At 57.1% G+C, this 21,199-nt stretch overlaps 1 protein-coding gene and 1 long non-coding RNA gene across 17 annotated transcripts in view; one reads left to right on the plus strand and one right to left on the minus strand.

Moving 5' to 3' along the window:
* Nucleotides 1-432: 432 nt before the first annotated feature.
* KCP (kielin cysteine rich BMP regulator) overlaps nt 433-21,199 on the plus strand; it is a 29,467-nt gene continuing 8,700 nt past the window's right edge. For 3 of the 15 annotated variants that reach the window (XM_067042218.1, XM_067042223.1, XM_067042233.1), the window contains exons 1-22: nt 4,470-4,555; nt 6,847-7,013; nt 7,902-8,091; nt 8,180-8,256; nt 8,863-8,947; nt 11,332-11,399; nt 11,612-11,708; nt 11,850-11,932; nt 12,138-12,231; nt 13,094-13,182; nt 15,793-15,886; nt 16,015-16,097; nt 16,174-16,267; nt 16,617-16,702; nt 17,117-17,269; nt 17,359-17,636; nt 18,171-18,493; nt 18,626-18,708; nt 18,861-18,963; nt 19,058-19,246; nt 19,510-19,680; nt 20,282-20,458. In XM_067042218.1, the coding sequence (XP_066898319.1) occupies nt 4,477-4,555; nt 6,847-7,013; nt 7,902-8,091; nt 8,180-8,256; nt 8,863-8,947; nt 11,332-11,399; nt 11,612-11,708; nt 11,850-11,932; nt 12,138-12,231; nt 13,094-13,182; nt 15,793-15,886; nt 16,015-16,097; nt 16,174-16,267; nt 16,617-16,702; nt 17,117-17,269; nt 17,359-17,636; nt 18,171-18,493; nt 18,626-18,708; nt 18,861-18,963; nt 19,058-19,246; nt 19,510-19,680; nt 20,282-20,458 (2,863 nt within the window). In that variant the 5' untranslated portion in view covers nt 4,470-4,476. Of the gene's footprint in view, nt 486-4,450; nt 4,556-6,846; nt 7,014-7,901; nt 8,092-8,179; nt 8,257-8,862; nt 8,948-11,331; nt 11,400-11,611; nt 11,709-11,849; nt 11,933-12,137; nt 12,232-13,093; nt 13,183-15,792; nt 15,887-16,014; nt 16,098-16,173; nt 16,268-16,616; nt 16,703-16,776; nt 16,859-17,116; nt 17,270-17,358; nt 17,637-18,170; nt 18,494-18,625; nt 18,709-18,860; nt 18,964-19,057; nt 19,681-20,281; nt 20,459-21,199 lie in introns of those variants that run through there. The other 12 variants (XM_067042224.1, XM_067042225.1, XM_067042227.1 and 9 more) reach the window with 12 other exon arrangements.
* LOC136794837 (uncharacterized) lies at nt 7,161-20,896 on the minus strand. Of its 2 annotated transcripts, none has more exons than XR_010842120.1 (3): nt 20,834-20,896; nt 15,110-15,270; nt 7,161-7,452 (listed from the first exon to the last, which is right to left on the minus strand). It is a non-coding gene; the product is annotated as an uncharacterized lncRNA (long non-coding RNA). The 2 variants fall into 2 exon arrangements; XR_010842119.1 differs by lacking the exon at nt 20,834-20,896 and adding an exon at nt 20,596-20,743.

Consider the following 21,199-nt stretch of genomic DNA (forward strand, 5'->3'; position numbering starts at 1 on the left):
GAGCAGGGAGAGAGGGTCCTAGGGGAGTAGGGAGGTGGAGACAGGAGCCACTGACGGAGGTGACTTGGGGGCAAGCTGGTGACTCGCAGGGGCAGATGGGGCTGGGGGCTGGGACGCTGCACAGCCTGTTCCCAAGTACCACGTCCGAACGACATCATGTGGTGCACACGTGCTTACACGTGGTTGTGCGGGCCACATGAAGGGTGTGGAAGAGCAGACCTTGTTACCATTGGTTACACCAGATGGGCGTGATGGGCAAGGAAGGGCTGGAGCACGTGTAATGATGGGCTTTGCCTTTATTCCTTTGTGGTAGCTTATTTCATTTGTTACAACTGGTGTGACTTGAAAGGTAAAAATGTAAGTACAAAATTTAATCATTTACTAATCCCTTCCCTCCCTCCCTCTTTACAGCAAACTTTTGCTTCCAGCCACCAAAGCCAGAGGGAAAACCAAGCTGCTGCTATTGACAGTACAACCCGAAGGAGGTAAGGAGCAGAAAGAAACTATGTTGGGATCTTCTGTGTACCAGGTGCTGCACATGCGTCAAGCACACATCACATGTTTGTTGCCTCATTAGACTCTCCCAGCCCACGGTAGCGGTTATTACTTCCTTTTCCAGATGAAAGATTTTGGCTTAGGGAGGTGGAGTAACTTAGTAGAATATGTGGTAAGGTTAGCATATCAGCTAAGGGCCCAGGAGAAAAGAGAATTCCCCTCAAAAGGGTTTCGCTAAAGAGAACTTAAAGGAGGGACCATTTACAGATCTGCAGACACGGTATAAGAGAATCACCAGGGAACTAACAATAGCAGGGAGCCATTTCACTCCCTGGGCTGAGTGGATAAGGGGAAGAAATAGTGGTACCATGGGAGCTGTGGTGAGCAGGAGGAGGCCAAGAAGAAATACCCCAACCGCTCTCCTCTCCTGCCCTTCAGGCCCTGCCTGCGCCTCTCATTGGCTGACCCAACAGGAAGCCAGAGGGCACGAAAGCCAGAGTGATGCAGTCTGTAGGGGGTGGAGAGGGAGAATGAATGGAAGAGGTAGAAAGGGAGATCAACTAGCACAGTCAGTGGTGGAGCAGGATTTGAACTCAGGACTCGCTGACTCTAAACCCTGGAGCCCTTCTGCTGCCCTCCGTAGCCACGCACCCTACCGTGCCCACACACCTGGCTGGGTCCCAAACACCACTCCATACAAGGGGACATCCTGTCAAGTAAGGACTCAAGCCTAGGCCTGAGATAGTCCTTCTCTCTCTAGCCAGAATGTTCCTGTTCTAAAGAAAGCACTGGATTTTGGTGGGGATGGTGGCATCTGGTTCCACTAGCCCAGCAGAGGAATGTGAGCCCTTTATTCCAAGCCTGACATTTGAGTACACCTGCGGTCATGTGCTCATACCTCTCCCTCTGCCAGGATCCACATTCCCCTTCCCTTGGCCTGGCCCGGGCGTTCTGGCCGTCGCTATTCCTGATTCATTCATCCCTATATTCGTGTATCTGGCGCAATACCTGGCACCAAAGAGGCTCACACACTGATCAGTCATGGTGGAAACTCATCTGCTCTCCAAATAACAGCCTTTCCTCAGGGCTCTGGGATTTTATTTCACAGAGCGAGTTTTCCAGACGCTTCTGTACCTTCCGTTGCAGATAAAGAATGTTAATATTGCCTTTTCAGGTTGGGCCTCAGCAGGAGATGATGATGATGTCAGTAAAAATAATAATATATTTTGGGTGTTTAAAACGTGCCAGGCACTGTAAAAAGATTTTTATATTCATTGTCTCATTCGTCAGACACCGCTTGTGCAAATTCTCTCAGCTGCACCTTATTCCAGTTCTCCACAGTCTGCGAGCGGCTCTGCACAGGTGCATCCCAGTGGCGACTTGCCTCAGGCCCTGGCTACAAATCTCTCCTGTTTGGCTTTGGAATTTCCTTGTTGCACCCTTGGTAGCCCACTTGAGCACTCATTCACACCTAACTGGGAGCAGCTAATGCCCTCCATACTACCCCAGACCAGTGGGGCACTGATGTCAATGGATAAGTGCTTCCACTTTCAGGCTGAGCTGCCTTCATACAGATGGTCCTGTGGGACTGGACACACAGGTGGCCACGGCAGTGACCAGCTACTCCAGAAGGCAGTCTTTTATCGGCTTTTCATCCTTCCCTGTTTTGCTCTCCCCACCCCTCATTTCTGCTCCCTGGGATCATATTCCAAAATAAACTTGTGCATGTAAGCCTTTGTCTCAGGCTCTGCTTTCAGGGAACCCAGGCTAAGACAATCCTTATAACAATCAGGATGGAGGTACAATTATTATCCCCACTTCTCAGGGGAGGAACCTGAGGCTTAGAAAAGTTCAATAACGTACCAAAATCATACAGGGGGTAAGGGCAGAGCCACTGAAACGTTTAGGAAGGAAGGAGAGGGTGTGAAATGCTCCTGAGAAGAGGGAGATTGGATTTACCAGGGAAATGTAATAGAATTTTTGGCGGTGCTGTGTGTCTGTTGAGGTTTGTGGCCATGAATTTGAAGCAAATCCAGTCACCCAAGGGCTGGGATGTTCTCCAGCGATACTCAGGTGCTCCGACGGAGGCACTGTGGGAAGGCAAGGGTGAGGGGTTGGGCAGAGCAGTAAGCAGCTGGGAGCCAGGGTGACCAGGGGCGTTGGGGGGCTTGGGCTCCTGGTGATGATAAGGAGTGGGGGCCCTGGGACCCCAAGGACCTGGCATTGAAACCAGGCTCTGTGGTTTACTCCCAGCATGACTCTGAGCAGCTCACCTGACTTCTCAGATTCCTCATCTGTAAAATGGGAATAAATACATCCTCGCCTGCACGGTTGGGGGGACAGTTAGAGGTCACGTAAGAGAAGTAATAAGAGCTAATGCCTACGTGGCCAGCCCTGTGCTGAGTGCTCTTTCCAGCCATTAATTCACTAACCCTCACAAACACTCCGTGAAGTGGGTGCTGTTAGAGCCACAGGTCACAGAGAAGAAAAATTAGCCACTGTAAGTTAAATGACTTGCCTGAGGCCACACAGCAGAAAGCATCAGACTCCGGATTTGACCTGGTAGCCCTCACCAGAGTCTGCTCTTAGCCTCTCCTCCACCCAGCCTCCCAGGAGACCTGCCTTCTAACAGGCACCATTTTCCTTAACCCTGGTGGGATCAGAGCTGCCACTTCCTAGTGCCTTTTCCAGCAGCCGGCTGGCCCTGGCTTTCCTCTGCTTCTGTGAGCTTAGCTCCAGGCCATCTGAGGCCAGGTCTCAGCATTGGCTCACATTCTCCCCCGTCCCCTGCCGCCAACTGCTCTGGGCCTATTAGGGGCCCACACTTCTCAGGAGAGACACTGTTTTCCCTTAAGGTGCTTGGAGGGTGGGCTCGAGGGACCTTTAGCCCTGACGTGGGCTGGGGGGCGGGAGCAGGGAGCAGGGTGGCTCTGATTTGCTGGCCTCTATGGGGAGGGAGACTGCTCTGACGGGCTTCACGGCTCCACCCTCCATGTCCCTTAGCCTGTGAGCTTGGGGCCCATCCCCACCTCCCCTGCTTCCAGCTGCACTGAGGAGTTTCCCAGTCTTGTACCCCACGTGACCAGCTTCTCTCACTTCCTCCCTTTGGCCCCCTCTGCCTGCTGAGCCCAAGGCCCAGCCCTGCCCCCCGGCCGGGACTCACCCCCCTACACACACACACAGGCCAAGCCTGAGTCCAAGAGCTGGAAAATGGGCTGGAGAAGAAAGGCCTTGGCATTTGGGGCCAAGCCTGGGGCTGCCGGGGTGGATAGGGATGGTAAGTAGAGTCCAGGAAAGAAATGTAGAGGCGGAGAGAGGTGGCTGGGAGCCCTGGGCTTCGGAGGCCCGGAGCAGCACCTCTTGTTTTTATTTATTTACTCAGCACTTAGTCTGTGCCTACCACTACCCTACCCTAAATTCTTTATCTGTCTAGTCTCTCTTAATCCTCATTGTAAGCTTATAAAGTAGAGATTATGATCCCCAGTTTACAAAGAGGGAAACTGAGGCAACTAGAAGTTAGAGGCCTAAGGGCAAGTGGAATTGGCCGAGCAAGGATTTGAACCCAGCTCAGTTTGCTTCTCCTGTAAACAGGTGAGGAAGGGAACCCCAGGGTGATGAAGTAAAGGGGCTGGGAGACCAGCCTGTCCCAGAGCCCAAGAGTGATGAGTTTGTGGGGGGTTTTAGAGTCTGCTCCTGGATCACATGCAGGAGAAGTCGCCCCCGACCCCTCCTAGCTTCCTGCTCTCCCGGGGGCTCCCCTGCACCTCTGAGCCAGGTCTGGGGTCAGGATGGGGCTGGGCCCCGGGGTCGGGTCGAGGTGCCCTTCAGGAAGGCAGGCGCCACGGGGTGGGGTGACAGACACCAGAAGCCCTCCCTGAACAAAGGCTGGGTGGGAGGCGGCCTGGTGTTTCCACACCCCGCCTCTCCCAGCGCCTGCTGAGCCGTGACCGACCGCCCTGTAGTCAGCAAGGCGGGGCGAGCATGGCCAGGGCCGCGGCCGCTCTGCTGCCCCTCGTTCTGCAGCTCACGGGCCTGGCACTGGCCCCGGGGACTGTCAGAGGTAGGTCGGGGCGCCGAGGGCTTGAGGGCAGCCAGGCAGGACCTCACCTCTTGCTCAGCCCAGGCTGAGGGAACGGCTGGGGCCAGGGGCCTCCTCCCTGGCCCCTGCCTCGGGGTGCGTGCGCCTCCCAGGCCAGCCTGAGTCCTCCCCGTCGGTGGAGGAGCCAGCATGGTCGGGGCAGAACGGAGACTGTGGCATGGGGTCCCGGAGCAGGACGGGGCTTTCTGCTCCGGCCTCGGGAGGAATTCCTGCAGGCAGCGGTCGGGGAGAGTCCGCCCTGGAATCTGGGAGTCTGAAGTTAATTATTTGTCTTGAGAAAGGGGAAAAAAAAAGGAGGTCCGCCATGGGAGCTGACTTTGAGTCTCTGTGTCTGGCTTTCATCCAGAAGGACAGGCAGGAACAGAGAGGTCAGGCCCGGGTCTGTGCAGGGGGGCAAGGGAGGGGAGCCGAGGACAGGTCCACTGGGAGCAATCAGGCTTTGTGCAACAATCAGAAGCTCTTTCTGCAGGTCTCTCCAGGCAAAGTACCAGCCCAGTCTTCCCGGAGGGTCCCAGAGGACCCTCAGCTTCTCCTCAACCCCTTTCTTGTGCCCGCTTAAGCAAGCCTGTAGGGAGTGGCCTGAAAGGAGGAATCATGGGGGTTGGGTGTCGAGCTGGGGTGGAGGGTTTAAGATACTGGGACCCCATCCTTGGCCACCCTTCACGGGGCTGGGAAGGAAGCGAGGTACAGGGGCCATACCAAGACAGAGAGCCATTCCAAGTGACGACACCCTGCCCAAGGTAGGGGTGTGGGCGGGGTGCGAGGGGGTAGCAGGGTGGGCTGAAAAGATGAATGGCACTTGGGAAAGCTCACATTTGGACTTGCTGCTGGGAACCTTCAGATGTGTGATTTAGAAAGGCTGTGAAAGGAGAAGAGGAGCACGTGGAGGCCGGGAGTCTTCAGCCCCCTGAGTGGCGACAGAGGGGAGAGGAGAGGAGCTGGGGGGAATGACTGGCTGAGACCAGAGACTGATGGACTTTGGGAGGGGTACAAAAGAGAGAAGCTGAGCCGCAGATTTCTGGGTAGGTGGGGATGGCATTAACCAAGCCGAGGAACTCAGGACAAAGCAGGTTTGGACAAAAGAAGACAATTTAGGTCTTGGACAAGAATCTTCAACCCCCTTTGGTGGAGGCAGTGGCGGGCGGGGGGAGTGAGCAATATTGCTGCCCTGCCTCAAAGGGCTCGTGTCCACGAGAAACCCTTTTAGCCACCCCCAGGCCCAGCCCCACTAATGAGCAGCCTCGGTGGAAGGACCCTTCCCTCTCCCCCCACCTCTTCCTGTGCTCACCCACTTCCTGCTCCAGACCCTCTGCTGTCCCGTCCACCTCTGCTGGAAGGAGGGATGGTGTTTGTGGGAAGGACACCCGGAGTCAGACAATGACCCCACCGCCTTTGTTTTCCCGAGGGCAGGAGGGAGATCAGAGTCAGGTGAAAGTGGCCGTCCCAACCCCAGGCCTGAACTCAGAGGTGTCCCCTCCTAGGACCCAGTGTCCTCTAGAAGCCGGGATAACCTGTCTTCATTCTCCTGGTGCCTTGAAATCTAGTTGGGGGCCCTACCAGCACCCTCCCCCAAACCCTTCAAGAAATACACCCAAGTCCCGTTTTCTGGAGCCCGCTCTGCCCTGGGTGGAGTTCCCAGGCCCCTCTGCCACAGGCCTGGAAGACAGTGGCAAGGCTTCGGAGTGGCGGCAGTGGGGAGAGTTGCCCCTCCCTGTGCACGGAAGGAGGGTGGGGTTTGCCCACAGACCCCAGGTACCTGAAAGCAGCCCCGCCTTTCACTCCTCTGTCTTCCCCTTCTGCACTTCAGCCTGTGCTGGCTTGTGGGCCCTCTCAGCATCACATATCAGCTCCTCAGGCTGCCCCTGGCCAAGTCCGTGGCCTGAGTGAGGCTGGATGACCCTGGCACGGCCCCCATGGCTCGGGACCCCTGCAGAGTCAGGGCAGGCTACAGAAAGGCCCTGATCTAGATCCTCCCCCCAGGCTCCCAGTGAGGTGGGGTGCCTGGGGCTTATACCTGCCTGAGGCTCTTACTACTTGGGAAAGCTGGTCTAGGTGACTTCTGTGCACCCAGGGCTCTCTCCTCCTCCTCCCATGCTTTCACTCCAGGCCCTCACAGACCACCTCTGCTTCCCTGGATGGTGGGTGGCAGGTGGACATGGGTGGGCACAGGATAGACATCATTGGAAAGACAAACCCAGGAAGCCCTGCTGGCCCCTCACCGATAGGCCCTCCCTGGATTCTTGTGCTTTCAGGTGGGGCCATCCCCAGGGAGCCTCTGGGGCTTGCTGACATCCATGACTACCAGCTGCAGGCTCCGGCCCACTCCTCATCCCCTGCTGGGGCCCCCCAGGAGCGGTGGCACCCCCTGGAGGAGCGACTGGGAAGGCTGGAGGCTGAGGTCACGGAGCTCAGAGAACAGGTACCGCTGGAGGCAGTGGGTGTGCATGGGGCAGGACAGGCCTCATGTAGTGGGAGGGAAGGAGAGAAGGGGGGCCCGTGGGACCCTGAAATAGAGTTTTGTTTTAAATGCACATAGAAAGATTCTTATCTGAACAGTTCTTTTTCTTTTCTTTTTAATAAATTTATTTATTTATTTATTCAGTTTTGGCTGCGTTGGGTCTTCGTTGCTGCGTGCAGGCTTTCTCTAGTTGTGGCGAGCAGGGGCTACTCTTCGTTGCGGTGCGAGGTCTTCTCATTGCGGTGGCTTCTCTTGTTGCGGAGCGCGGGCTCTAGGTGCGCGGGCTTCAGTAGTTGTGGTGCACGGGCTCTAGAGCACAGGATCAGTAGCTGTGGCGCATGGGCTTAGTTGCTCCGCGGCATGTGGGATCTTCCCGGACCAGGGCTCGAACCCATGTCCCCTGCATTGGCAGGCGGATTCTAAACCACTGTGCCACCAGGGAAGCCCCGAACAGTTCTTTACATGGGTTCTTTCATACCAGGGAAGAACCTCCGGGTATTTGCTTTGTCAGATTTTCATATTCTTTCATGTATTTGGCAAACATTATGGAGCATCATCAGGAAGGATTTTGGATAGATAAAGGTCTTTAACCATTGGGTCACAGGGACTGAGTCCCCTTTTGTCTAAAGGAGAGGACTGGGGGCCTGTGTTCCCCTGGGAGCCTATCCAGACCCCAGGCTATGAGAACTGGGACTGTTTGAACTGGATGCTGTCTGGAGGGGGACCCACCTTGCTCTGGAACTGTCACGTTTCCTTCTCATCCTGACTTGGCTTTCACATCCCACAAATCTGTGGGAGTTAGTGGGGGAAGCTGAGCCAGTGCCTCTTACCCCCCACCTCTCTCCCCAGAGCAAAGACCTGCAGGGGAGGGTGAGGCAGCTGGAGTCCTCTGAATGCCACCCGGCTTCGCCCCAGTGCTGGGGGCTGGATCGCGCCTGTCCCGAGGGGGCTCGCTGGGAGCCTGATGCCTGCACAGCCTGTGTCTGCCAGGACGGGGCTGCACGCTGTGTCCCCCAGCCTGGGCTGCCCCATTGCCATGGTGAGTGCCATCCGCCTGCCCACTGGCACCACCTCAGGGCCCGGAAATGGCCCTGAGTGCCTGAGCGACAGCACCTTCTCCTCCTCAGGCTGCAGCCACAATGGTCAGGCCTATGGCAATGGGGAGACCTTCACCACAGATGCCTGTACCACCTGCCGCTGCCTGGTGAGCTCCTGTGACCCACCCTGGATATCCCATACCTGTTCCCCTCACCTGTCTGCCTCCCCTCAGCCACCTGTCGCTGCAGCCTGGTGTGCTGAATGTTTAGAAGTGGGGTCTCCCTGCCCATTCCCCCAAGCCTTGCCACTGGTCGCCTTCAGCTGATTCCAAAGAGTCCTGCTTTCTGGAGCTCAACCCCCACTCACACAGTGGGGTTCTTGAATTCCTATACCTGCCCCCTCACCTGTGGACCCTCAGTGTCTGCAGTCATCCATCTGTCCCTGGCATCTACCTGCCTCTGCTCCCTCACTTGGCTCCACACCCACCTATTTCTTTCCTCACCCGTCCACTGAGGAAGCCCTTGGTTCCCTTCCTAGGATCTCTCCGCTGGGCAATTTGCTGGCACCTGGAAGAGATGGTTTCCGAGGGTCGAGAGTGACAGGAGATGATGGGGGAGGGGGAAGGATGTCTCTTTCCTGCCCTTTGGGCCCAGGGCAGCCCGTGTAGTCTGAGCCAGCTCAGCCTCTTGCGCCTCTGGTGGGTCCCAGCCTGGGGAGAGGTTTCAGTTCTAGAGGCCCTATCCTCCAGGGTTCTGATGCCTGCTTTCCATAGGAAGGAGCCATAACCTGCACCCAGAAGCCATGCCCAAGAGGACCCTGCCCGGAGCCGGGAGCGTGCTGCCCGCACTGCGAGCCCGGTCAGCCTTTTGCCAGCCCCAGACCTACCTCCTGCACTTGTTCTGGGGCCCCAGAGCCTGGCCTGCCTCCTGCCTGCCACGTGTCCAGAGGGCGTCTGCCCACTCGCTCTGGCAGTGGCTAGGGGTTTTCAGAAGCGAAGCCCAAGTCAGCAAATGCTGCCTCTGACCTAGGACTGAGCCAAAGGCTCTACATCAGGGGTCCCCAACCTTTTTGACACCAGGGACCAGTTTCATGGAAGACAATTTTTCCATGGACCGGGGTGGTGGTGGTGGGGATGGTTTCGGGATGATTCAAGCGCATTACATTTATTGTACATTCTATTTCTATTATTATTACATTGTAATATATAATGAAATAGTTATACAACTCACCGTAATGCAGAATCAGTGAGAGCCCTGAGCTTGTTTTCCTGCAACTAGATGGTCCCATCTGGGGGCGATGGGAGACAGTGACACCAAAAGTGTGTTGCTTATGTCCAGTCTATTCCATAAGATGCAGCTTAATTATCACTTGCCACCCACTGAAAGGGTTTTGATGTGAGTCTGCAAGCAATTGATTTATTATGGTCTCTGTGCAGTCAAACCTCTCTGCTAATGATAATCTGTATTTGCAGCCACTCCCCAGCGGTAGCATCACCGCCTCAGCTCCACCTCAGATCTTCAGGCGTTAGACTCTCATAAGCAGCACGCAACCTAGATCCCTCGCATCGCATGCGCAGTTCACAGTAGGGTTCGCGCTCCTATGAGAATCTAATACCACCGCTGATCTGACAGGAGGCGGAGCTCAGGAGGTAATGCGAGCCATGGGGAGTGACTGTAAATACAGATGAAGCTTTGCTCACTCACCTGTCGCTCACCTCCTGCTGTGCGGCTGGGTTCCTAATAGGCCACGAACCTGTCCGTGGCCCGGGGGTTGGGGACCCCTGCTGTACCTGATCTTTTTCCTTTCCTCAGGCAGCTTCTAATCTAGTGAGAAGATAAATGTATATAGCTAATATAATACAAGATTTAAGAGCCAATGAACAGATTAAGAGGAGGTGGAGAAAGGTCATACGTGGTCAGTCTCCAGAGGAGAGGGCAGGAAGGCAGGGGAAGCCCACCCAGACTAGGTGATCAGGGAGGGCTCTACATACAACAGGTCATCTGAGCTGGATCTTCAAGGGAAAGTGGGGTTTCGCCAGAAGGAAAGGGTGTACTTGAAGGCCCTCTAGGCACACAGAGTAGGGAAAGGTGTGTTGCAGGAAATCAGACTGGGAAAGCCAGTGGGAACAAAGTGCTGTAAGCCTTACAGTTTGGACTTTCTTCTGTGGGCAGTGGGGAGCCGCTGAAGGCTGAAAAGCTAGAGTGTGGCACGTTCAAAGAGGCATTTTTGGAATGTTCATGTGGTATGGGCTAGATGCAGAGAGACCAGTTAGGGGGCTGTTACAGTAGTTGCCTAGGCATGGAGCCAGGGATGGCAGTGGGCTGCAGAAGGAGGGGTGTTTCCAAGAACGTAGTTGGATCCCATGGAATAGTGGACTCTGAGCTTGGGAAACTAGTGGTGCCAGTGACATGAAGACAGCTGGAGAGGAGTGGAGGCAGTGGCTGTTACTGGTTCATAGTCAGGAAGATAAGGTTGCCGGGTTTAGCAACTAAATATACAGGATACCTGGGACTTCCCTGGTGGTCCAGTGGTTAGGACTCCATGCTTTCACTGCTATAGGGCCTGGGTTCAATCCCCGGTCGGGGAACTAAGATCCTGCAAGCAGCACTGCCAAAAAAAAAAAAAAAAAAAAAAAAGGATACCCTGTTAAATTTGAATTTTGTATAAATAGCATATTTTTAAATACACGTATGTCCGTGCAGTATTTGGGACATACTTATACTACAATATTATGTGTTGTTCATCTGAAATTCATATTTAACTGGGCATCCTATATCTTCTCTGGCAACCCTACCCCGGGAAGAATGGCAACTGCTGGTTTGAAAGGTGGGACAGAGGCTTAGGAACTGGTGGGATCTGAAAATGTAGCCTGAGAGTCTTGGCCAGAGATGAGGAGTAAAGTCTTGGGAGTTGTTGGATCTCCCGACAAAGAAAAGGGACACACACACACATCGCTTGTAGGACACGTGGTACCTCAGGGCCACTGCTGGCACATATAATGTCTTTGGTGAAATTTTTTTAAAGGCACACTTTTCCTCAATGCTTCCATGTGTTGTAAAATAATGGGAATCTGGTGATTATTCGAGGCAGACACTATACTGCCATCTGCTGGAAAGTTGCAGTAAGTATACAAATCTCTGAGAGTCACCTGAATGGTGCCCCTTTGATGTGGCGCCCTTGGCCGTGCTTTCGCCCCAGTTCTCTGGGTCTCTTACTTGGGGGCCTGGCCCTGGTTTTGCAGGCTGTACTGGAGGCCACAGGAGTGGGGAAACGTGGCAACTGGAGCCCTGTGTCATCTGTACCTGTCAGGTAAGGGAATCAGAGCCTTGTCCCATCCACCACCCACGTCCCCACCGCCCGGCTTAACCCCAGGCCTGGCAGCGCCAAGCCCAATCTGGGGTCCGGGCAGGGCTGCTGCTGTCACCCCAGCATTGAGGCCTGGAGTCTGCTAGGCCTGCTAGGCCAGCGGAGTAACTCGGCTTGGGCAGTAGAGGAGGAAGGGCTCAGTGTCTACCCTGCAGGCAGGGACGGTGCAGTGCCAGGGGCCCTCATGCTCAGAGCTCAACTGCCTGGAGAGCTACACCCCACCTGCTGAGTGCTGCCCCATCTGCCGGCCAGGTGACCTCCCCCGCACCCTGCCCCGCCGTCCCCTCGGCCCCAGAGGGTTCCGTACCTACTCGGGGTCATGCCTTCCCTCGGGTAATGTCCACCCACCCTGCTCTCTGCTGACCAGTCCGTCATGCTGGCAACCCTCCCCAGGCTGTGAGTATGAGGGGCAGCTTTATGAGGAGGGGGCCAACTTCCTGTCCAGCTCCAACCCTTGTCTCCAATGCTCCTGCCTGGTGAGTCCCCCGCACCTTTGCCCAGACCCTGATCTTCCTGGGACACCCCCGCCTACCCTGGGTCACAGCTGCCACTCTTACAGCCCCTCACATACTTTCCGAGGCCTGATGCCAGAGAGATTCTCCCTCCGTCCCCGCTCTGTGGCCCATCCTGCTGCCTCTGGGAGCCAGACCCAGGGGCAGTACAGCTATGGGTGCATTACAGAAGAGCCTGGTTCGCTGTGTGCCCATGAAGTGCCCGCCCATCCCCTGTCCTGAACCAGTCCTGAGGCCCGGGCACTGCTGCCCGACCTGCCAAGGTGAGAGCCCTGCCCTTTCCCTGGTAGAGCTCCAGGGAGGGCTGTTATGCCACTTCTTCAACCCAAAGCCCACTCTGCTGGCCTCTGACCTACGGGTTCCGTCAGTGAGGGGAGCCATGCCTGGCCATCCCTGCTCCGGAGCTGGAAGGCCTGGGCTCAGATTGTGCCCTTGTCAGTGGTTATGTACCTCTGAGGGAGTTACTCCGTGCTTCAGTTCCCCATTTGTCAGATGTGTGTCATGATATGTACGTCAATAAACGCCGACTATTACCTGCTTTGTGCACGGAAGACAGGGGGTGGGCCCTCGAGACAGACCACTAGAGGGTGACACTAAGTCCATGCCAGTACTCTCGCAAAGGCAGGATTAGATTATGCACAGATACTATGGAAACTCAGAGGAAGGAGACCTAATCCAGCCTGGGCACAGAAAGGAAAGCATCCTGGAGGTGGTGTGTCTGGAGCGAACCTCAAGGTTAAAGAGCAGTCAGCAAGGTGAAGGGCGGAACACGGTGGAGGGCATTCCAGGAAGAGAGGGCAGCTTGGGACTGACACTCAGTGTGATTTGGGTGTGTGTTAGTCGGGAAGGTGCAGGCAGGCAGGAATGGCCAAAGCTTACACTGAGACTTGGGGAGGGGCCAGAGACACGTGGGTGTGGCCATGCTGGCCCTGGAAGGTCTGGAAGGGCAGGCTAAGGAACTTGGGCCTGACCCTTGCCCGGGGTGCTGGGAGGCTGAGGCGAGGGGTCCGGGCAGAGGCAGGATCTGGTCTGGCTGAGGCTCAGAGGAGAGCCCTCAGAGGGCATGTGAAGGAGGGGGTTCTGGCTGAAGCTCCCACCAGGCCTCCTCTCTGCCCATCGCCCCAGCCCAAGGCTGCACGGAAGGTGGTTCTCACTGGGAGCATGGCCAAGAGTGGACCACACCTGGGGACCCCTGCCGGATCTGCCAGTGCCTGGTGAGTCCCAGTGCTGCTCCTGGGCCGCCCCCACCCCTCCCCGACCCCAGGCCCACCAGATTTGTTCCTTCATCCCACTGAACACATCCCAAAAGGCACTGTGGGGCTTCCCCGGTGGCGCAGTGGTTGACAGTCCACCTGCCGATGCAGGGGGCGCGGGTTCGTGCCCCGGTCCGGGACGATCCCACGTGCCGCGGAGCGGCTGGGCCCGTGAGCCATGGCCGCTGCGCCTGCACGTCCAGAGCCTGTGCTCCACAGCGGGAGAGGCCACAGCAGTGAGAGGCCCGCGTACCGCAAAAAAAAGAAAAAAAAAAAAAAAAACAGGCACTGTGAGGGGACAGAGATGGAGGAGACCTAACCCTGAACAGCATGAGGATGGAGAAGGGGTTGCGCCCTCAGTGTGTCCAGTTCTGAGCACAGTAGGTGAGCAGGATGTCTGTGAACCAAACTCGAGGAGCTTCAGGTTACAGGAGGAGTGAGGCTGGGCAGGATATGACAGGCAGCACAAGCTCCAGGGAGGGAGAAACACAACTGACCTGAGGCATCTAGAACTCTGCTCTCTGATCAGGAGCCACGACATGTGGACCCTGAGACCTTGAAATGTGGCTGTCCGGTTTGAGATGGGCTCTAAATGTAGAATATACGTTGGATTTCAAAGACTTAGTATGAAAGAAAGGAATGTAAAATATCCCATTAACACTTCATGTTGATTACATGTTGAAATAACTTTTTGGATATTTTGGTTTGAGTGGAACATAATATTAAATTTTAGGTCCATCTGTTTCTTTTTACTTTTTGAAATTTGACAACTAGAGAATTTAAAATGACATATGCGGTTTGTGTTATATTTCTATTGGGCAGGACAGATCTAGAATATCTTCATGGGGGGGGGGTGTTTACTTAGGTCTTAACGGGTGAGTAGGATTTGAGCAGGGAGAAATGGTGCTATAGACTGAATGTTTGTGTCCCGTCCCAAATTCATATGTTGAAATTCTAACCCCCAAAGTGATGGTATTAGGAGGTGGGGCCTTTGGGAGGTGATTAGGTCATGAGGGTGAGGCCCTCGTGAATGGGATTAGTGCCCATATAAAAAAGATCCCAGAGAGCTCTCTCATCCCTTCCACCATGTGGAGACACAAGCAATTAGACAGCCATCTATGAACCAGGAAGGAGACTGTCACCAGACACTGAAACTCCTAGCACCTTGATTTTGGACTCTGCAACCTCCAAAACTGTGAGAACTAAATTTTTGTTGTTTATAAGCCACCCAGACTACGAGGTTTTTTATTACAGTGGCCTGAATGGGCTAAAACACCAGGCATAAGGGAAGAGTCAGAGCAAAGCCTGGGGGAGGAAGGGGGGCACACGGAGGCCTAATGTCCAGGCAGGGTGCACGCCAAGGAGGGCTGTGGTTCATGGGAGCTGAAGCAGGAGTCACAGAGCTTCCTGACAGCTTGCTAAGGACTAAGGACTCCATTGCGAAGGCCGTGGGGCACCCAACCCCTTGGCAACCATGTGCTTCCCCTCCCTGTTCACACTGACACCCCACCGCCCCACCCCCACCTGTGAGGAGAGTCACTGGCAGCCCAGACACTTATGGGGCTAAGGTGGTGAGCCCAGGTATAGGTATGAACTCCAGGGATGGGGTCTGTCTGGGAAAGACCATGGGGAGTAGCAGCAGCTACTATCTGTTACCTGTCAGCTTCCAGAGGTGGATGCCATACCACACACTTATCGTATCCCCATAACAAGGCTATGAGGGCAGGTCTATTATTGTCTCTCTCTTTTTTTTTTTTTTAGATGAGTAAACTGAGGCACAGAGAACTTAAGTGGCATGCTAGGTTATACATCTATATTACTTTCTTGGGCTGCTGTAACAAAGTACCACAAACGGTGTGGCTTAAACAACAGAAATTGATTATCTCACGGTTCTGGAGGCAGAAGTCCAAGACTGAGGTGTCGGCAGGATCGGTTCCCTCTGAGGGCTGTCAGGGAGAATCTGTTCCAGGCCCCTCTCCAGCTCTGGCAGTTGGCTGGCGATCCTTGGCATCCCGTGGGTTCATTCTTCATCTTCACATGCTTCTCTCCCTGTGTGAGTGTATGTCTGTGTCCACATTTCCCTTTTATATAAGGACACCAGTCAATGGATCAGGGGCCACCCCACTCCAGTCTGACCTCATCCCAACTTAAGTGATTACATCTGCTACAACTCTATTTCCAAATAAGGTCACATTCTGAGGGGGTTAGGACTGCAACATAAGAATTTGAAGGGAGGGCTTCCCTGGTGGCGCACTGGTTGAGCGTCCGCCTGCCGATGCAGGGGATGCGGGTTCGTGCCCCAGTCCGGGAAGATCCCACATGCCGCAGAGCAGCTGGGCCCGTAGGCCATGGCCGCTGGGCCTGCGCGTCCGGAGCCTGTGCTCCACAACGGGAGGCCACAGCAGTGAGAGGCCTGCGTACCGAAAAAAAAAAAAAAAAAAAGAATTTGAAGGGGGACACGATTTACTCCTAGCAATATCTAATAAGTGGATAGCTGGGATTCGAATGCTGTTTCTGCCACTTGGATGAGCTCTGACGGCCCATTCCTCTGCCTACTCTGCCCCCTACCAGGAGGGCCACATCCGGTGCCACCAGCAAGAATGTGCCAGCCTGTGCCCTTACCCTGCCCGGCCCCTCCCAGGCACCTGCTGCCCTGTGTGCGATGGTGAGTCAGCGGGTGAATCCTGGAGGGGTTCAGAAAGCTGATGGACGGCCCAGCTCGAGCCTCCCATGAAAGCCAGGACACTGAATGGCACGGGGCCCCGAGGAGGGTCTAAGGCACCCTCTTCCCAGCAGGCTGTTTCCTAAACGGGCGAGAGCACCGCCGCGGGGAGCCCGTGGGCTCTGGGGACCCCTGCTTCCACTGCCCTTGTGTCGTGAGTGTGTCTGCCCGGCAGGGAGGGCCTGGCTTCGGGGCCTGCCTCTCACATGCTGACCAGGTCCTTTTGGCAGAACGGGAGTGTCCACTGTGAGCCTCTGCCCTGCCCACCGACGCCCTGCAGACACCCAGGCAGGATCCCTGGGAAGTGCTGCCCAGTCTGTGACAGTGAGTGGGGGGCTCGAGTCACCAGGGGGCGGGGTGGGCACTGCCCCGAGAGAGGCTCTGGGTCTCGGCGTGGGGTGGTTGCTTCCAGTGGACTGACAGGAAGCCCCCTTGAGCTAAAGTACAGGGGAAGTCCTTTCTAAAGCTAAGCCCTGTCACCACGGGTGAGGAATGAGTTCTCACCTCACCTCATGGCACCCGTGGCACATGTGGGCTGGGGGAGGCTGGCAGGGCCTCCTGGAGGACAGGGGTGGCTGTCCTTGTCAGGGTGTGGGGTGGATGCCTCAGGTGCTCTGAGGCTTCCCCATCAGCCTCCAGCCCTGTGCCCCAGTCCCTCTGTCATCCTAGCCAGGCTGTGAGTACCAGGGACACCAGTATCAGAGCCAGGAGACCTTTAGACTCCAAGAGAGTGGCCGCTGTGTCCGCTGCTCCTGCCAGGTAGGTGGTGCCGCTGTCTCATGCCCCGAATCTGTCTCGTCCCTTGAGGGCCACTCACCCAGCCTCCCTCCTAGGCCGGCGAGGTCTCCTGTGAGGAGCAGGAGTGCCCGGGCGCTCCCTGCACCCTGTCTGACTCTGGCCCTCAGCTCTGCCCAGGTGTGTGTGTTGGGGGGCAACCACGAAAGGGTGCTGCTTCCAGCAGCTAGAGATGGAGGAGTGTTCCTTCACCGTAAGGGGGGGGGGCATTCCTAAGTCCACCAGCCATTCCAGAGTGTGTTCAGAGGCTGCTGTGGGGATGGCAAAGCCAGGGTCTTGGGAAGGGTCCTATGGTCTGGGAAGGACAGGGATGGGTGGAGGTGTCTCGGTTGCCATGGTGACAGGCCACCACCACCACCACCCCGCCCCTTGCTGTAGCCTGCGTGCTTGGTGGAGAGGAGTTTGCTGAGGGGGTCCAGTGGGAGCCTGATGGTCAGCCCTGCACAACCTGTTCCTGTCAAGCTGGGGTGCCCGTGTGCAGGGCTTTGCTCTGCTCCCCAGCCCCCTGCCAGCACCCCACCAAGCCCCCCGGTGAGTGCACCGCCCCAATCTAGCTTTCTTCCCCCGCCCTGCCCGGCCCACCCTGATCAGCTGGGCTGTGATCACCATGCTCTACCCAGGTGCCTGCTGCCCCAGCTGTGAGAGCTGCACCTACCACGGCCAAGTGTACTCCAACGGGCAGAATTTCACAGATGCAGACAGCCCTTGCCACACCTGCCACTGTGAGGTACCTCCCCAGGCTTGCTGCTGCCCTGCTGAGCCCCTCCCGGGGCCCACCCCCATTGCCCTCTCACCTGCTCCCAGGATGGGACCGTGACATGCTCCTTGGTCAACTGCCCTCCCACAACCTGTGCCAGGCCCCAGAGTGGACCCGGCCAGTGCTGCCCCAGATGCCCAGGTATGTGCTTACCGTACCTGTCTGGCTTGGTGAACCCTTGACCCTGCCACTCCATGGCCCCGTGGGCCCAATGGATACCTTAGAAGGCAATGGCCTTCCAAATTATTTTCAGTCTGACACAGCTTGGGACTCTCTGGAACTCACAGGGTACGGGTGGGAGAGAAGGGTAGACATTCGTATGTCCCTTCGTGTTACGACACCACCCTTCCCTCCTTTCCTACACTTCCTCTTCCAATACCCCCACCACGCACATCTATTCGTAGATCTACCTGTATAAACCTGGTTCATGCAACAAATGTTCAGGTTTCCTACGCAAGAGACTGGGAGCTGGGATGCTGTGTGCCCTGATCCCCGCCCACACGGAGAGTGTGCAGGGCGCGTATCACAAACACAGACATGCACATGCATGAGCCCTTCAGCTCTTCACCCTCAGAGGCACACACAGCTGCCCGCAGGTAAAGGAACTAAACACACACACACACACACACAGGCACAAGTGTGTGCTCAGAGAGATATCCTTGTCTGCATACACAGCCCCTCCTCCTCCTCCTCTCCCTCCATGGGGACAGCTTCCAAGTGGCACTTCTGCAGTGGCTCTGGACTCAAGAGTAGAGGGGCTGTCAGCCTGCTCCTTGCACTGTCAGTCTTTGTCCCCACTCCTGCCCACCTGCCCCACTGCCCAGACTGCATCCTGGAGAAGCAAGTGTTTATGGATGGCCAGAGCTTCTCCCACCCCCGAGACCCCTGCCAGGAATGCCAGTGCCGGGAAGGCCATGCCCACTGCCAACCTCGGGCCTGCCCCAGGGCCTCCTGTGCTCACCCGCTGCCTGGTCCCTGTTGCCAGAACAACTGCAATGGTGAGGTGGACGCGATTGGGGGTGGTCCCTCGGGATGGCTTGGCCCCCGTCTATAGGCCTTTAGGGCTGGAAGGGCAGCATGTCCTGGGGGAAGGGGTCCTCTCCCAGGCCCATAGCTTCCCCCTCCCCCAGGCTGTGCCTTTGGTGGAAAAGAGTACCCCAACGGAGCAGACTTCCCCCACCCCTCCGACCCCTGCCGCCTGTGTCACTGTCTGGTGAGTCTGCCACCCGGATAGGAAGGAAGAGTGGGTGAGGTGGGGGGGGGCACTTAGGGAGACAAGGAGAGGTCCGCCAAGGTGAGGGTGAGAAGGGGAGGGGTCTCCTCCACCTTCTACCACTGACTTGGCCTGGCCTCGTTCATCTGCAGAGCGGCCACGTGCAGTGCCCGGCCCGCCGCTGCCCGCCCTTGCGCTGTCCAGAGCCGCTCCTGTTGCCAGGAGAGTGCTGCCCGCAGTGCGCGGGTAGGAGCGGTAGAAGCAGCACCCCTCGCCGCTTTTTTTTCCGGAGGGACCCCCTCGGCAGCCCCCCCCCCCCGCCTCGCCAACGCTTGCTCTCTGGCTGCAGCCACCCCCTCTGGCTGCCCTCGGCCCGGGGGCGGGGTCCCCGTCCGCCACCAGGAGCACTTCTCCCAGCCCGACGACCCCTGCCGCCGCTGCCTCTGCCTCGACGGCTCCGTGTCCTGCCAGCGGCTGCCCTGCCCACCAGCGCCCTGCGCCCACCCGCGCCAGGGGCCCTGTTGCCCCTCCTGTGACGGTAACGCCCGGCTGCACCTGCCCGCACTCCTTCCAGCTCCACCCTGGAGCCTCACCTGCTCGGTCCCCCTCTTACGCTGCGTCCCTCTGCGCCCCCAGGCGGGGCGCCACCCCTTCTCCCCTTTCCTCCTGGCCCACCCCTCCGGGGGCGGGGTTCTCACTAAGAAAGTGCGGGAACGGTGCCCGCCCAGCCCGCAGGGCCCGGGAGGTAGTTCGCCTGGTGCGCTGTCTCCGTGGCCCCCCAGCCCCTCGCCTGTCTCCCAGGCTGCCTGTACCAGGGGAAGGAGTTCGCCAGCGGCGAGCGCTTCCCTTCGCCCACTGCCCGGTGCCACGTCTGCCTCTGCTGGGAGGGCAGCGTCAGCTGCGAGCCCAGGACCTGTGCCCCAGCACAGTGCCCCTTCCCTGCCAGGGGTGACTGCTGCCCTACCTGTGATGGTGAGGGGACGGGAACTGTACGGGTGGGGGGACAAGAGGGCGGGGTCAAAGTCATCTTTACTGCCCTAGAGTGGGTCAAAAATATTTATTACCGTAAGACAAAAGCCCTGGACCAAATTCTGTGTGGGTTTTCCCTATAGATTGGACAGGGAGCTTTTTTCTTTTTTGTAATACTTATTTATTTATTGGCTGCGTTGGGTCTTAGTTGCAGCACATAGGATCTTTCGGCGCACCGGCTCAGTAGTTGCAGGCGCGAGAGCTTAGTTGCCCCACGGCATGTGGGATCTTAGTTCCCCGACCAGGGGACCAGGGATCCAACTGGCGTCCCCTGCATTGCAAGATCGATTCTTAACCACTGGACCACAGGGAAGGCCCTGGACAGGGAGCTTCTTTACAGGCTGAAGGGGAGAAAGTTTGCCCTTTGGCCAATCCAACTGCCACCCACCAGACCCCTTTACCCACCGGCCAAGACGGAGCCCTTCCCTCCCCACCAGGTCTTTGAGGCCTTGGGCTCAGGCCAGGCCCAAGCTCAGAGCTGGATGACTGGTCTCCTCTCCCTGATTTTTGCCCCTCCCCCTGCCCTCCCTGTCCTGTCTCCAAGGCTGTGAGTACCTAGGGGAGTCCTACCTGAGCAGCCAGGATTTTCTGGATCCCCGAGAGCCCTGCAATCTGTGTACCTGTCTCGGAGGCTTTGTGACCTGCAGCCGCCGGCCCTGTGAGCCTCTGGGCTGCAGCCACCCACTCACCCCGTCTGGGCACTGCTGCCCGACCTGCCAGGGTAGACCTGCCCTCCCAATGCCCCTCTCGACTCCCCGGCCTCCCTTCGGCTCCGAGTCCCCCGCTCTGGTCACTGTCACCCCTCCCCCAGCCAGCCAGCAGCAAGCCCACAGCCTGGGTTTTCCCGGGGTTCCTTACCCCATACTCGCGCCCTCATCTCACGCCGGCTGTGAGGGACGCCACATAACCACCCCTGTGCTGCCAGACCTTCCTGCTCTTCAGCTGTCTCCCTGCCTTCCTAAAATATCACGTCACCAGACTCAAAGCCGTTCAGTGGCTTCCACTGCCCTGGAGTCACCCAACCACATTTGGGCAACTTCCTTCCCCCGTGGCTTCTGAAGAAGCCGCCTCCCGAGCCCAGCAGCCCCCCTCTCGCCTTCATTTCCAGTGCGCCGTCCCTCTCACCCTCCTCCCGCAGGCCTGCTCTGTGAGCCTGCCCTGGTCCTCCGCCCCCCCCCCCCCCCCCCCCCCCCCCCCGCCTTTCCTCCAGGCCCCGCCTTCCCAGCCACTCATCTCTCTTTCTGACTCTTAGCTAAGCTTTGGTAGAGGACCCCAGGCCCGGCTGTGTGTGTGTGTGTGTGTGTGTGCATGCATGTGTGTGTCTATGTTGGTGTGTGTGTGTGTGTGTGTGTGTGCGTGCATGTGTGTGTCTATGTTGGGGTGTGTGTGTGTGTGTCTGTGTTGGGTGTGTGTGTGTGTGTGTGTCTGTGTTGGTGTGTGTGTGTCTGTGTGTGTGTGTGTG

This window comes from Kogia breviceps, chromosome 9 (assembly GCF_026419965.1).
Source record: "Kogia breviceps isolate mKogBre1 chromosome 9, mKogBre1 haplotype 1, whole genome shotgun sequence".
NCBI classification, from domain to species: Eukaryota; Metazoa; Chordata; class Mammalia; order Artiodactyla; family Physeteridae; genus Kogia; species Kogia breviceps.